At 46.6% G+C, this 14669-nt stretch overlaps 1 protein-coding gene across 2 annotated transcripts in view; it reads left to right on the top strand.

The window, feature by feature from the left end:
• Nucleotides 1–131: 131 nt before the first annotated feature.
• Nucleotides 132–14669, top strand: part of FBH1 (F-box DNA helicase 1) — a 42304-nt gene continuing 27766 nt past the window's right edge. The window contains exons 1-6 of one of the 2 annotated variants that reach the window (XM_074976105.1): nucleotides 132–229; nucleotides 3703–3867; nucleotides 4645–5183; nucleotides 8182–8312; nucleotides 12800–12935; nucleotides 13480–13670. In XM_074976105.1, the coding sequence (XP_074832206.1) occupies nucleotide 229; nucleotides 3703–3867; nucleotides 4645–5183; nucleotides 8182–8312; nucleotides 12800–12935; nucleotides 13480–13670 (1163 nt within the window). In that variant the 5' untranslated portion in view covers nucleotides 132–228. Of the gene's footprint in view, nucleotides 230–3702; nucleotides 3868–4644; nucleotides 5184–8181; nucleotides 8313–12799; nucleotides 12936–13479; nucleotides 13671–14669 lie in introns of those variants that run through there. The other variant, XM_074976114.1, reaches the window with a different exon arrangement.

Raw genomic sequence — 14669 nt, 5'->3', positions numbered from 1 at the left:
AAACCCCGGGAACGTTTTCGCTCGTCCCGCGGGGCATTCCTCCCGTCATCACGGGTCTGGTTGGCTGGAGCTCCGACGGCGCGCTCTCTGATTGGCGGGCGTCGGAGTCAGTCAGAGGCAGGGGGCGGACTCCTAGCGAACCTGGGTGTCGTACGTGGACAGGAGTTTGGACTCGGCCAGCGGTGCGGCGCGGCCCCGACAGGGCTCGGGCGGCGGCGGCGGGACCAGAGTGAGGCTGGCCCGGGCGTGGGCGGGGCCAACATCGCAGGGGTCTCCAAGCGGGGGGCAGGGCTCGGAGGGTCCGCATGCGGGGCGGGGCCAAGATCTGGTGGGTGGTGCTCTTGGGCGCAGAGTTGGAGTCGAGGTGATGGGGTCCTGCATTGGGGGGCAGGGCTATGGCCTGGGGGGTTGTGCATTGGGGGGGCAGGGCTATGGCCTGGGGGGTTGTGCATTGGGGGGCAGGGCTAGGGCCTGGGGGGGTGTGCATTGGGGGGCAGGGCTAGGGCCTGGGGGGGTGTGCATTGGGGGGCAGGGCTCGGGCCTGGGGGGTTCTGCATTGGGGGGCAGGGCTCGGGCCTGGGGGTGTGTGCACTGGGGGGCAGGGCTAGGGCCTGGGGGGGTGTGCATTGGGGGGCAGGGCTATGGCCTGGGGGGGTGTGCATTGGGGGGCAAGGCTAGGGCCTGGGGGGGTGTGCATTGGGGGGCAGGGCTAGGGCCTGGGGGGTTCTGCATTGGGGGGCAGGGCTCGGGCCTGGGTGTGTGTGCATTGGGGGGCAGGGCTAGGGCCTGGGGGGTTCTGCATTGGGGGGCAGGGCTCGGGCCTGGGGGTGTGTGCACTGGGGGGCAGGGCTAGGGCCTGGGGGGGTGCACTGGGGGGCAGGGCTAGGACCTGGGCGGTTCTGCATTGGGGGGCAGGGCTAGGGCCGGGGGGACTGGGTTGAAGGCAGGGCAAGGATCTGGGGGTTGTGCCTTGGGGGGCTGGGCGAAGGCCTGGGGGGTGTGCCTTGGGGGCAGTGCCAACCTGGGAGGCCCACATTGGGGTAGGGCTGGCGTCTGGTGTTTGGTGGTGTTCACGGGTGGGCTAGAGTGGTCTGCACTGGGGCCAGCAGTATGCCACGAAGTGTTGCTCTTCACTGGGGGCATGGTTAGTGGCTGCTGTGAGGGTTTGGAGGAGTTGGTAGCAAGCACAAGGGTAGGGCCTGAAGGTGCTCTGCCTGGCGGTGGCGTTGGGTGGCGGTGTATTATGCACTGTGTTGGGGGTAGAGATAGGGCCTGGGTTGAAGGAGTCTGCGCTGGGGGGGGCAGGAATCAGGATTTACTTTGGGGGCAGAGAGCACAGCTGGGGTGTGTCTGTACTGGGGCCAAGGGTAGGTGTGTAGAACAAATAAAGGCAGTTTTGGCTTTATGGGAGGCTTGATGTTGCTTTGGAGAATTAAAGCCCTGGGTGGAGTTCCTTCGGTCATGGCTGGGACAGAGCTGGGAGCTTTATCCAATTATTCACTGGGATCTTCAAGATCTTGAACCATTTACTCAAAAGTGTGGTGATTTGATATTAAAATAACAATTAAAGTCTGTATTCCTGTTCATGAAGTATTTGCCTTCCCCGCTTTGAATTCTGTGTCTGCTCTTCTTTTATGAGAGAAACATCCTTTAAATTTTTTTTTCCAAAGGAGCTGATCTTGAAGAACAAATAATATTTCCTCTTCAGACATTTGTTTCTGGCACGTTGTGGGACAGCAAAGTGGTGGTTGTATAAGGCATCAGATACCCAGGGGTCTTTGTCCAAGCTCTTAGTAGTGTGTAATAATTCTGAGGGGCAGGAAGACATAAAGGAAAATGACTTGACCTTTTAATGCTAATGGAAACCAAAATCACTTACTGGGTTCAAGGATATCCTGAATATAGTTTATTGTGTGGGATACCATTCCCTGCTGAGAAACTGAAGCCAACTGAGCAGTGTGGCTTTGACACTTTATTTGCACCTGGAAACATTCTTGTACATGATCATTTTGATCTTAACTCATAATTCTGTAGCTGGTCAGTAGGTTATTAAAATAGAAGGTATTCTTGCGTATTTGCATTTACAATAGGACATTTTAAAATACAAGATTTTCTAGTTTACTCCCAACCTTAATGTTAAGAGCTAGACTGTAAATATATCTAGATAGGGGCCCACTTGCTAGTTTGCAATTTTGAGCGTAGATAGAAGTTGAACAGGTCTAACGTCTTGGACATGTCCAAAGCTTTAGCCCATTTGTGCAATGGGTTTGAATACCCATCTACATTACATTTTTTTTCTATTTTAACTAGATCCCAAAACCTAGCTTGGCCTAGCTACATTACTCAGAGGTGCTGAAAACTCACAGCCCTGAGAAATGGCTTTAGCTTGACCTAAGCCCGGCTAAGGGTGCTGGAAGATCAATAGAATAATTCTATTGATTACTTGCCTGTCCCTGGGGCAGATTTACAATATTATTGGTAAAACTTCTATCACTACAGTAGCTGTTTGTGTGACAGTGGCCATTTCTTATCACAGTATATTCCAAAGTCTTCTACAGTGATTACATCGAGTGAAGTAGCTGTGTAAACTTCATAATTTCCACATAGCTTTGGAGAGTACATAGTGTCTTGATGTATTTTGCTTGACAGAATGTTTTCAGAGCTCTGTACACATTTCTTTTGCAGATGATACCAAGCTGGGAGGGGTTGCAACTACCTTGGAGGATAGGGTCATAATTAAGAATGATCTAGATAAATTAGAGAAATGGTCTGAAGTAAACAGGATGAAGTTTAATAAAGATAAATGTAAGGTGCTGCACTTAGGAAGGAATAATCTGTTTTACACATACAGAATGGGAAAAGACTGTCTAGGAAGGAGGACAGCAGAAAGGGACCTAGGGGTTCTAGTAGATCACAAGTTAAATATGAGTCAACAGTGTGATGCTGTTGCAAAAAAAGCAAACATGATTCTGGGATGCATTAGCAGGTGTGTTGTGAACAAGACACGAGAAATCATTCTACCGCTCTACTCTGCGCTGGTTAGGCCTCAGCTGGAATATTGTGTCCAGTTCTGGGCACCCCAATTCAAGAAAGATGTGGAGAAATTAGAGAAGGTCCAGAGAAGAGCAACTAGAATGATAAAAGGTCTGGAGAACATGACTTATGAAGAAAGGCTGAAAGAATTGGGCTTGTTTAGCTTGGAAAAAAGAAGATTGAGGGGGGACATGATAGCGGTTTTCAGATATCTTAAAGAGTGTCATAAGGAGGAGGGAGAAAACTTGTTCTTCTTGGCCTATGAGGAGAGAACAAGAGGCAATGGACTTAAGCTGCAGCAAGGGAAGTTTAGGTTGGACATTAGGAAAAAGTTCCTAACTGTCAGGGTGTTCAAGTACTGGAATAAGTTGCCAAGGGAGGTTGTGGAATCTCCCTCACTGGAGATATTTAAGAACAGATTAGATAGATGTCTATCAGGGATGGTGTAGATAGTGGTCGGTCGTGCCATCGGGGAAGGGGACTGGACTCGATGGCCTCTCGAGGCCCCTTCCAGTCCTAGTGTTCTATGATTCTGCATAAGCTGTTGAAAGAGGATACACTGGCTCAGATACTGTGATCATCCCATCCCAAAGGCACAGCACGTCACTTGAAAACAAACATAATCATTAAGTTAACAGTGGCATAATTTTCTTTTCATGTTGATGACAGTGAAACCATTTAAACAAAAGCGCCTTACAGCCAGTGACTGCGAAGCCTTCAGCCAGAGCAGAGAAGGATCCTCTTCCCTGACGCAGCCGTTCTGTCAAAAACGAGCGAGCAGAGATCTAAACAGAGGCCTCTACCCTACCTACAGGACCAAGAAACAACAAGAAGGTAGAGCGTTTCTAGACAGGCTGAGAGGGAGAGAGTTATGTTAATATTAACTCTGTTCAGCAGGTAGAATATAACCCCAATTACTATGAGCGGGTTGAGAGGGAAGAGCCGTGGGCGTGGGCTAATTGTCCACAATGAAAGAAGGTGGTTGACTCATACAGTAATCACCCTTTGGTATGACTAGACTCAAGCAACAGCCTAAGCAAATGTTTCTTGATCCCCGGTGGTGCCAGCAAACACCAAGACAGTGCATCCAGGAACAAAAGCTGTGAACTGCAGGGAGGGACTGCTTCTTTGCCCCCGCCCAGTCTCTGTCTGGGAGGCTGTCATGACCCCAAAAAGATCCACCAGTGCCCACATTTGAGAATTGCTGATTCAGGGTTTTGTGGTATGATTTTCACACTATGCAGGAAACGGTTTGCAGCTTCACGGTTGTTTCCATTTGTTTTCTTATTCACCAGATTCTGAAAAGTAAACTGCAGCAGAAAGAGCTTTCTGCTGATCTCAGAGGTTGACCTCGGTGGTTTTAGTTATCCGTTATCTCTCGGTTTCCTTCCTGTGTTGCTGTGTTTGTCCGCTCAGAGGATCTAATTAATATGAAGTAGAATTCTCAGCTTTCTTTCTACTTATTTATTTGGGTGCTAAGATCATTGTGGTGGGGGGTAATGGAGTGTGAGCAGGTTGCCTTTTTGTTTTAAAATCTCTTAGTGGCTTTCAGGCCTTGGGCACCCACAGGGCAACACATTTGACTTGTGTTCTTTCTTGTCTTTTCTGTAGGACAGGGTCACCAGAAGAGCATCACTGATTACTTCCAAATCACTCAGACACAAAGCACTGGTAAGAAAGAGGCAACGAGCAATGAAGTCAAAGATGAGATGTTGGATTCCTTCTTCGTTGATGAGTTACTGGAGGATCACTGCACCCTGGTTGGGTGTGATGTGGATGCTAAACCAGCTCCCTGGGGTCCTACAGCCCCCAGAAAACGGCCTTGCTACTCAGAAGGAGCTGTCAGCCATTCTACAGACTATAGCAAATGGGGTGAGGCTGACAACAAGCCCATGGTGGACAGTTCCCCCAAGTATTCTCCAGGACCCACAGAAATCAGACAAGACCTTGATCTCATAGAAATTGATCCAATTCCTGATGCGTATTTTGGGCTCCTGGGGACTTCATGCTGTGAAGAACCCCAAGGACACATTGACCAGCTGCCTGATGAAGTCCTGAGCTTTATTTTTGCTTTCTTCCCTATGACCGATCTGTGTCTGAACCTGAGCTTGGTGTGTCATCGCTGGAGAGAGATTGTCAGTGACCCACTGGTGAGAGGGTTGTTATACCTATTTAATTCAGGTTCTTTCACTCCAGATGTCATGTCCCATTCTTGCTAGTGCCCCAGCAATGTTCTCCCTGTTCTGGTTAGCTAAGTGACCTGTCTCTTTCCTCCTTTGAATCCATACGTTCCAACTTTCAGAAGTTCCAGAAGGTGTTCGATTCCCGGTATGTCCTCAGGCCTTGCCCCAGATCCATCCTGTCCCCCAGATTCCCCACCTCCCTTCCCATAAGCATGCCATGCCCTTGTTCTGCCTCCTTTCCCCCAGAGCCTCATGGACATTCTTGAACAGCTGATTATGGTGTAAGGGAGGTGCTGACCCACAGGGCCCATCAGCTGGCAGAAGGTGCTGGGGGTCAGGAGAGAGCTGGTGGGTGGCTCAGCACCCACTAATTTTTCCCTGTGGAGGCTTCAGCTCTGGAGTCTGCACCCATGTTTGAATCCACTTCTTCCACTTTTCTGTCTTACCAGTAATCACCATATCCTCCCTTATTTCACTCTTTTGTGAAGCCTCATGTGTGAGGTGCCAAGGGTCTGTTAGACGAATGTCCTCAATTTCCTTCCCCGCACCCAATCAGTGACTGCAGGCAGGCTTTATTGGCTACCAGTTATATTTCTGAGCCATTACCTTCATGCTTCCCCCTGGGTGGGTGTGATGGGTTGGGTCCCAGAGATCCCCTTGAGACTATCACTGGATTGACTGGTCACACCAGTGAGCCCATCTACTACCCTCTGGGGCACCTCACAGTCCTGTTCTGCTTTGTCAGAAGCTCTGGTGTCCCCACATCAAGGCACAGAGTTGGGATAACAGTTCACAGCAGAGCAGCACAGACACTGAGAAGAGCTCAGCTCTGGGAAGGCTCAGGCACAAGGCCTTGGCACAGCACCCCGGTGCACAGCTTTGATGGGATCAAAATCCCAGATAAATCCGTCTTAATCTACAAAAAATAGTTTTAAACAGAGAAAGCTCCTGGAGTTTGTTCCCTTTATCAGTGAACGAGAGAGATTCACAGTTACCCACACAGTCCTGGTAATAGTTATTAACGCTGGGTTAGATAATAAACAAAGGTGAGTTTACTAAGTAGAAAAAGTAGAATTTAAATAATTGCAACTGATAATAGGCAGACCAAAGTCAGTTCCCGAGCTGAAATAAAACAAAATATGCCAGCTAGCCTAATACACTAAGACATTATTAGCAATCATTATTTCTCATTTGGTTCTTATTTCAGATAAAGTTCTTCTTTGGCCAGAGCTGCTTTTTTCTTTTGGACCTGGGTCTGGTCAGAGTTCTTTTGTTTCCAAGTCTTTTCCTATGTCCACTTGCAGTGGGCAGCAGTATCTGAAGCTAGCTAAAGCCAGTCATAGTTTGCTGCCCATCCCTTAAGGAGAATTTCCCCAGGTCAGGAAGCCTTTGCCCCATTCTCCCGACTCCTGTGGAAAAATACCAAATTCAAAATGGATTCCAGCACCACGTGGCATGGTCACCTGTCTTTGTAGGACCAACCACAATCCAGGCTTACAGGAAAAGCAAGTTCATTTGCAGATCATTGCCTTGAATACCAGCCTATTAAGTTCCTTACATACCACTCGTGGCTTTCGCTAGATTAATAAACAGGTTTATATTTCGTATTTTTAATTTTGCATACAAGAAGAGAGATGCACACAAATAGAATATACACATTCAAGCTTTGATAGGTTCCATGCCCTGCTGTGCATAAAGCAGGTTTGAGTTATGCATATTCATATTAAAACACATTTCCATTACACATATGGGGGCACAACCTCACAGTGGGCTCTGCCTGCTTTGAAGGAGCTGCCTGTAAACATCTGCAAGGCCATTGCATTGTCCACTGTTAGACTTTCCTACAAGAAACTCTCGTTCGCTCACACTCTGTAGTCACTGCTCGTCTTGTTCAGCAGGACAGTTTCACTGTTACCATGTGCCAACCTGGTCTGTCAGCATCCACCTGTCATCGCTTGTGTGATGTTAAGCTATTTGCTTTAGGAGGCTGGGGGCCATCCTCTAGGTCTTTGCATGTGTAGCAGTGGGCAGACTGGTGCTCTGAAGCACAGTACAAATAATATAAAGCATGACATTTTTGGGAGCTGTTTTAAATTTGGAGGCAGTAAGAGACCTTCATCACTGCCTACCAAAACAGGCCTACATTGGGAAGGCGTGTGTGAACAGGTTCCAGAGAGCCATGGGATGTCTGAAGCACTATGATTTTCTAATCCGATTCAAGGTAGGTCTGAGTGACAGTGTTTAAAAATGCTGGTGAGTAAGCAGGGATATGTATACAGGCTGAACCTCTCTAGTCTTGCAACATCTGTAATCCAGCAGGATTTTAGTTAGCTGGGTGAACACTTATCGGGTGTGGCCAAGTTTCCCGTGGTCCCATAAAGTTTGTTTACAGTCAGCAGTCCTGGCTCTGTGATGTTATTTAGCTCTAATTTACCCCTAAATAATAATAATAAAAAAAGCAGTCCTGTAGTACTTTAAAGAATAACAATAGTTTATTAGGTGATCAGCTTTCGTGAGACAGACCCTCTTCTTCATATCTGGAAGAAAGAGTGAGTCTGTCCCCCAAAAGCTCTTCTAGGAGCTCAGTAAGCAGTGGAAGTATTGGTAATACCGCTCAACAGTATTGACCTCCTGTGGGCTGGCAAATTCTCTGGTTTGGCACCAGTCAGGTCACGAGGGGGCTGGACTCAAGAGGTTCAGTCTGTAGTGAGAGTTGTAGAGAAATAAGCCTTTCATTGACCAGTCCTCAGACTGTATGGAGCGGGTATTTTTACTCCTTTTTCTTCGTGCCCTATCATGAGCCAGCTGCTTATTTTTGTCAACCTGCTGGGTCTTGTCAAGTTGAAATGACATATCTCCCCCTGGAGCGATGCTTCCTTTTAGTGGTTATCAGAAGAAGCCTATTTATAAAAGTGTTTTGGTTTGAAAGGAGCTGTTCAGATAGGGGCCTTGATTTGCATTTTAGTTTATCCCGTGGAAAAAGCTGTACCATCAGTACCTCATGAAGGAGGCCCAGGCTCTGATCACAGTTGACTGGATTCTGGAGCGTTACAGAATAACCAAAGAGCAGGAACAGTGCATGCTGGGGTTTATCAGGTGAGTCTTTGATCATGTGACATTACAGCTGTCCGTCCACGGAGGGAGTGCTCAGTCGTGCAGTGGTTTGGCCTGTTTGCAGACTGTTAAGGTCACCTCTCTTTTATGCTGTACTTTGCCAAGAAAGAGATTCACTACTTCTCACGCATCTTCTACCTGCTTTGCATGATTGGGGTGGGAACAAGGGCAAATCATCACCAGGGTCCTAACATTGACTAAATCTGTTCTGGGAGACGTCTTTCCCCCGAGCCGACATAAAGTCAATTTCTTAAAATATCTTCTGAATGGCTATGTCTACACTAGGCCCCCGCCTTCAAAAGGGGAAGCTAATGAGATGCTGCAATGAATATGCATCATCTCATTTGCATAATAGTGGCCACGGCCCTTTGACAGAGCTGCTTTTGATCGCGCGTAGCTCATCTATGCGGGGTCCTTTTCGAAAGGCTCCTGCACACTTCAAAACCCCCTTATTATTGGTTATAGGAATAAAGGGATTTCAAAGCGTGCGGGGTTCTTTTGGAAAGGACCCCATGTAGACAAGCCGCGTGCATGCTAATGAGAGACTGCATGTTCATTGTAGTGCCTCATTAGCATATCCTGAAGTGTCTCATTAGTATCCCAGTTTTGAAAGGGGGGTGCTAGCGTAGACATAGCCAACATTTCCAAGATTGCTTTCAATAGTCACCAGGAAACTGGTGCAAGTTCCGGGAGATTCCAGGCCGGTTCTAGCAGGATGGCCGCCCTAATTAGTTCTGAGAAGCAAAAATCATCAGTTGGCCTCTGAGCTGGGCCAAAAATGCTCCCTTCCTCCCCTCTCCAATCCAGAAATCTGTTTCCATTTCCCCTTACGCCAACGTCTGAGGAACTGAAAAATGTATGTCGTAAAAATATGCTCTATGTTCCCAAATCACTGCATTTTTTTGGCTACTATTATTTGTTACTGTGATGCATGGGAGCCCTGGTTGTGGCCTAGGGCCCCATAGTGTTGGGTGCTGTACACAGAACAAAAAGACAATTCCTGCCCTAGAGAGTTTGCAGTCTAAGTATGCAATAGCTTGTGGTTCCAGACAGATGGGGAAACCAAGGGAACAGTGAGGGAGTAAAGGTCAGCATGGTAGGTAGTAGAGATGCTAATGGCTAGCTAGTAAACAGTTGAAGCTTAGCAATTACAGTCAGGCGGTGTGGCCTGCCCCAGCTGGAGGGGGCCACTCCAGTATGTCCAGAGCAGCCTGGTCCATGGTGGCCCTGGGACCACTGTGGGTGGGAACACCTCAGCCCAGCTGGAGCAGCCTCTGTCCATGCTGGGGGGAACGTGAAGCAGCCCAGCTGGGCTGGAATGCCTTCCCCTCCCAGCTTCCCACTCAATCCAACAGAATTTTACATCCCTAGTAGGCGGTGACCTCCGCACACCAGGGCCTAACCGCCGTCAGGGGTTCTGTTGGCAACATGGTGAAGGAGAGTTTTAGTGGAAGATAATGCACAAATAACAAGTAGTCCTGTCCTGTGGCACCTTTTTAAGATGAACAATTTTATTAGGTCATGAGCTTTTGTGGCATGTTATTGCTGGAAGTCCCTCTCAAACATGAGGAGCAACATGGGTAAAAGCAGGAAAGCATGGAGAAATTTAACAAGTGGGCCATGGAGACTGGCATCAAGGTCTGGTCAAAGGTGAAAGTCAACATCTAGATAGCAAATGACAAGTGTTATAAAAGCTGGAGAAATAGGTCATGGGAGCCGGTGAAGGTGATTTTTGATGCAGTAGAGAAGTGGAAGCCTGTGACGGACTGCAAAGAGAGCAGTGACCTGGTTAAAGTAATCAGTTAGGATAGTTACCTTTGCAGCACTGGTCTGAATCAGTTTGAGCAGGGCAAGATTGCATTTGTCAAGGCCAGCTGGAAGGATGCTGCAGATACAGAGATGTGAGATGATGAGGGTTTGAGCGGTGGGGCTGGATAAAGCCATACGTTAAAGATGTTCTGCTGAAAGAGTCTGCAAGATTTAAACACAGCCTTGGGCTGAGGACCCAAAGGAAGGTCTTAGTCGCAGGACCAGTGGTGGTGTTACACCCAGGAGCATTGATTTTAAATCACGGCAATTTAAAGCATCAATTTTAAGAAGGATTTAAACCAGCAAGGAGCACATCTGGCTTTAAACAGCCAGTTTTAATCATGTTTTGCATCTACTTTTGCATTTTCCTGAGCAAAAGTTGATGCTCATTGGTTGATAATCATTCAACCACAGATTTACAGACTAGACAGACATGCCAGTTGATTGGACGTTACTCTTGAGGGCTGGTCCAGAATCCCAAGGGTTAAAACTAGAAAGTGTCTTGTGCTTAGTTGACAAATGGGAACCATTAAAACATGTTGATTGGCAAAGCAATATAATCTTCACAGTACATTTGGTGCTTCTTTGTGCTAGTCTTGATATACAGGGTGAACCTCTCTAATCTGGAACTCTCTCATCCGGCAACCTCTGTAATCCAGCATGCTTTAGTTAGCCAAACGACCACTTATCATGGATGTGGCCGAGTTTCCGGTGGTCCCATAAAGTTTGTTTCCAGCCACCAGTCCTGGCTCTCAGTGTTCTGTGCTGGTATTTAGTTCTTATTTACCCGTAAATGTCTTCAAAGAGCCCAGTAAGTAATGGAAGTGTTGGCAACGTGACAGACCATATCGACTTCCCACGGTCTGGCAAATTCTCTAGTTTGCCACCAGTCAGGTCCCAAAGGTCCCAGATGAGAGAGGTTCAATCTCTACTATATCTTCATGCATTTATTAAAACAGTTATTTAGCTTACATAAACATTTCTTCATTCTTATTTTTTTATTATATTAGTCAATGGTGAAAAATGCATTTCCGATTTAGTAGTTGATGTATATTTTACTTGTAATTTGTGTCCAGCTCAAGTAGATGGAAACTCAAATTCAATTAAAACTGCAAAAACCAACATTTTTATTTTTTAACCTTTTAAGTGTCCTGGATATGTAATAAGAAAGCTTATCAAAACATGTTTTGCATTTAACACTAACTGATGTATTAAACAAAGAAAGCACGAAATGTCCATAGCATGTTCTTCAGTATTTTGAAACTACTGTCTCAATCCCTCATACTCAGTTCTTATTAATAGATTGGAAGTGAAATACAAGCTTTCCTGCTTTTTCAGCTCCCAGTGCTTTCTTAGTTTTGAATCAACTGGCCAGTGATCTGAACTAGTTTAATAAACAGACACAAAGAAAATATTCTCTCTGCACCTGTAAAAGAGGCTACTTCTGTCAGAAGCTGGGTTAGCGTGCAACAAATTCTGGTTCCGGGTGTTTAGCCAGTGACTTTGAACAGTTCAGTGGTTGGACTTTAACACTTGGCAGCAATGTTTTCTGCTTAATAGTATGTAATGTAAATGATCTTAAGAGATCATAATAAATGGAGGCCTTGTGAATTTCAATTTTTTTAAACTTGCATTTAAATTATATAAACAAATTTTACTGTTTTTTTTTTTTTAAAATAAGGCATCAAATTTTTATGCACCTTGTGTTGCTCCTAGTGATTGAGAAAAGAGGTATCAGGAGGATGTGATGGGAAGAGAAAAAGCTTGGTTTTAGCTGTGTTGAGCTTTGGCTGCAGGCTAGACACCCACAGGGAGATGTCAAAGAAACAGGCCATGGTGGGACAAAAGAAGGCAGGTCTGGAGGAGAAAGGTAGATCAGAGAGTCATCATCATAGAGAGGGTGTCAGAATTTGCCTTTGCAGATGAGATTACCCAGAGATAAGGTTTAGAGGAAGATAGACCGCTGTGGAGCCCCCCCCCCCCCCCAACAGGAAGCAGGAGGTGGGCTGAGACGACTCCTCCGAAGGGTGCACTGAAGGAACAATTAGAGGAGGAGGAGGAGAACCAGCAGAGGACAGTCATGGAAGCCAAAGGAAGACGTGATCGCAGGATGAAGAGCTGTGGTCAGTGGTGTCCAAGGCAGCTGACAGGCAAAGAGGCCGAGGATGAAGTACTGGAGCAGAACTTTGTCTAGGAAGACACTTTGGCGAGAGTGGTTTGAGTGGCGTGCCTGGGCCTGAGTGGAGGCGAGGAACTCCAGTGTGTGACTGTAAATTGTACATTCTCTGCAAGCAGTAATAGCTGTGAGGATCGCAGCTCCCTCTCATCCCCATTTCCTGTGTGTTGTTTTTTGTACTCCTGTAATGTCCACTGCGTGCCATGCACAGGGAGACCCAGGCCCTGCTTTGGAGAGTTCACAATTCAGGGCCCTGATCCAGCGTTGTACTTAAGCATGTGTTCCACTTTTAGTCCACAGTAGTCAATAAGACTAGGAACAGGCTTAAGTGTCTTGCTGGATTGGAGCCAGAGTGGCCAGCAGAACTGAGCTTGTCTGGCTATGTGCATACTGTAGACTAAATGGGGTATCCATCAGGGCAGGCTTACTGTTGCTGCAGATGGCCTAACTTTCATTTCCTGTCTTCTGGGCACTTTCTGCACAGGTATATTGCTGCCTCCAACGCTGACCGGAGAATGGACTCCCATGCAGTTCTGAGGTGCTTGAAGATGCACCATCTATTTGCTAAGGCAGAAATATGCATCATCAAGAGACTGCCTGATTTAGAGGGCACTGCAGGGGTAGGTTAAACATCTCTTGGTGAGGGGGAGGTTTGTGGTTTTTTTTTTTGTTTGTTTTTTTTTTTAAATATATATCTATCTCATAGAGCTGGAAGGGATCTCGGGAGGTCAAGTCGAGTCCCCTACATTCACAGCAGGACCTGTCACCATTCCTGGTGGATTGTTCTTTTAATCTAGCCTGCCCCAGACCCTTGAAAGGCCCCCTTGGGGCTGAGCTCACAACCCTGGGTTTACAAGGTTAATGCTCTAACCACTGAGCTATTCCCCCCTCTCTTGTTTTATGTTGTACTTTGTGGACCACAGCTGGAACAATGGGAACAAAAGGTTTTCCCAAGGAAAAGCATTTGCCAGTGTTGAGTTGTCAGTGGCAATGGAAAATAAGAGGGAGAATTGGCTGAGGGTTTGTTACTGAGTCTGTTAATGATCACAGGACTCTTTTCCCAGTGCCTGCCTCTCTCCCTTGCCCCTACATTACCTTTAAGTAGACAAACTATGTAGTCCTCTTGATTCTCTCCATTCCTCTTTTTACGCTCACCCTGTCTAGGCTGTGAACGTGTGGGCCACCATGGCAGCAATCGTGCTGTTCTCTGACGGCGTTCGTGACATCCAGAAGCTGATAGCTTGCCTGAGGAGACCCTCCTCTACCCTTTCAGTCCTGGATATCACTGAGATCTTGTACTGTATTGCCCTGCTGCTGAACGCTATGAGGGAGAAGGACATACATATCAGTAACAGGTGAGGAGGGAGAGATTGTCAGTCCTCAAAATGAAATTATGCGGCAGGAATGTTTATTCCTTGCACCTGTTGATCTTTACTCACACCAGCTAAGATTCCATTACAGCAGGAGTTCAAGGTGTTTTTAAGTGCTGCTATTTTTCAGAAAAGTGGCTGTGTAAAAGATGTACTTCCTTGCCCAGCAGCCCAGTTATGAAAGCAAACAGCAGAGTTAAGGCAACTATGAAAAGCAGCAAGCTTCTGAGGGCAGTTATGAGTTTCAATCCACTGTCATTGACTCACCCTGTAACCTTAGAAAAGTTGCTTCACATTTTCTAATGCAACTTTGATGCGTATTGCCAGGGTGAATTCGTTAATCAAAGCAGCTTGTAGGCATCACGTAAACGGCTATATGTGGTGATTCCAAGTAATTTGGATTCTCTTAAGAGTCAGATATCTGCAACAGGGTGATTAATTAGGCTCCAGTTGCAGAATGTTTATTACTGGTGTTGAGCCATGAGAAGGAAAGGACCCAGCTTGATTCTCCAATCTCAGGTTGTGTTTGGGGAACCAATGGCTATGAAGATACAAGATGAACCTTTCTCGTCTTGCTTCAAAATATCTGTTAGCCTATAAGGGGTCACAGGACTTCTTGTTGTTTTTGAAGATACAGACTAACACAGCTACCGCTCTGGTACTTTCTCACCTGACACCCTTGAGACCTGACTGGTGCCAGATGAGAGAATTTTTGCTGAATGATGGGAGGTCAATATTGTCTAATACATTACTAACACTTTCACTGCTCTCTGGGCTCTATAGAAGACATTTATGGTAAATTACAACTAAATAACAGCATAGAACACTGAGAGTCAGGACTGGTGGCTGTAAACAAACTTTATGTGACCACGGAAAACTTGGCCACACACGTGAGAAGTGGTCGTCCAGCTAACTAAAATCATGCCAGATTACAGACGTTGCTGGATGAGAGAGTTCCGGATTAGAGGGGTTCAACCTGTAATT

The sequence above is a fragment of the Carettochelys insculpta genome, chromosome 1 (assembly GCF_033958435.1).
Source record: "Carettochelys insculpta isolate YL-2023 chromosome 1, ASM3395843v1, whole genome shotgun sequence".
In the NCBI taxonomy this organism is placed as follows: domain Eukaryota; kingdom Metazoa; phylum Chordata; order Testudines; family Carettochelyidae; genus Carettochelys; species Carettochelys insculpta.
This window is presented reverse-complemented; position numbering and strand designations above follow the sequence as displayed.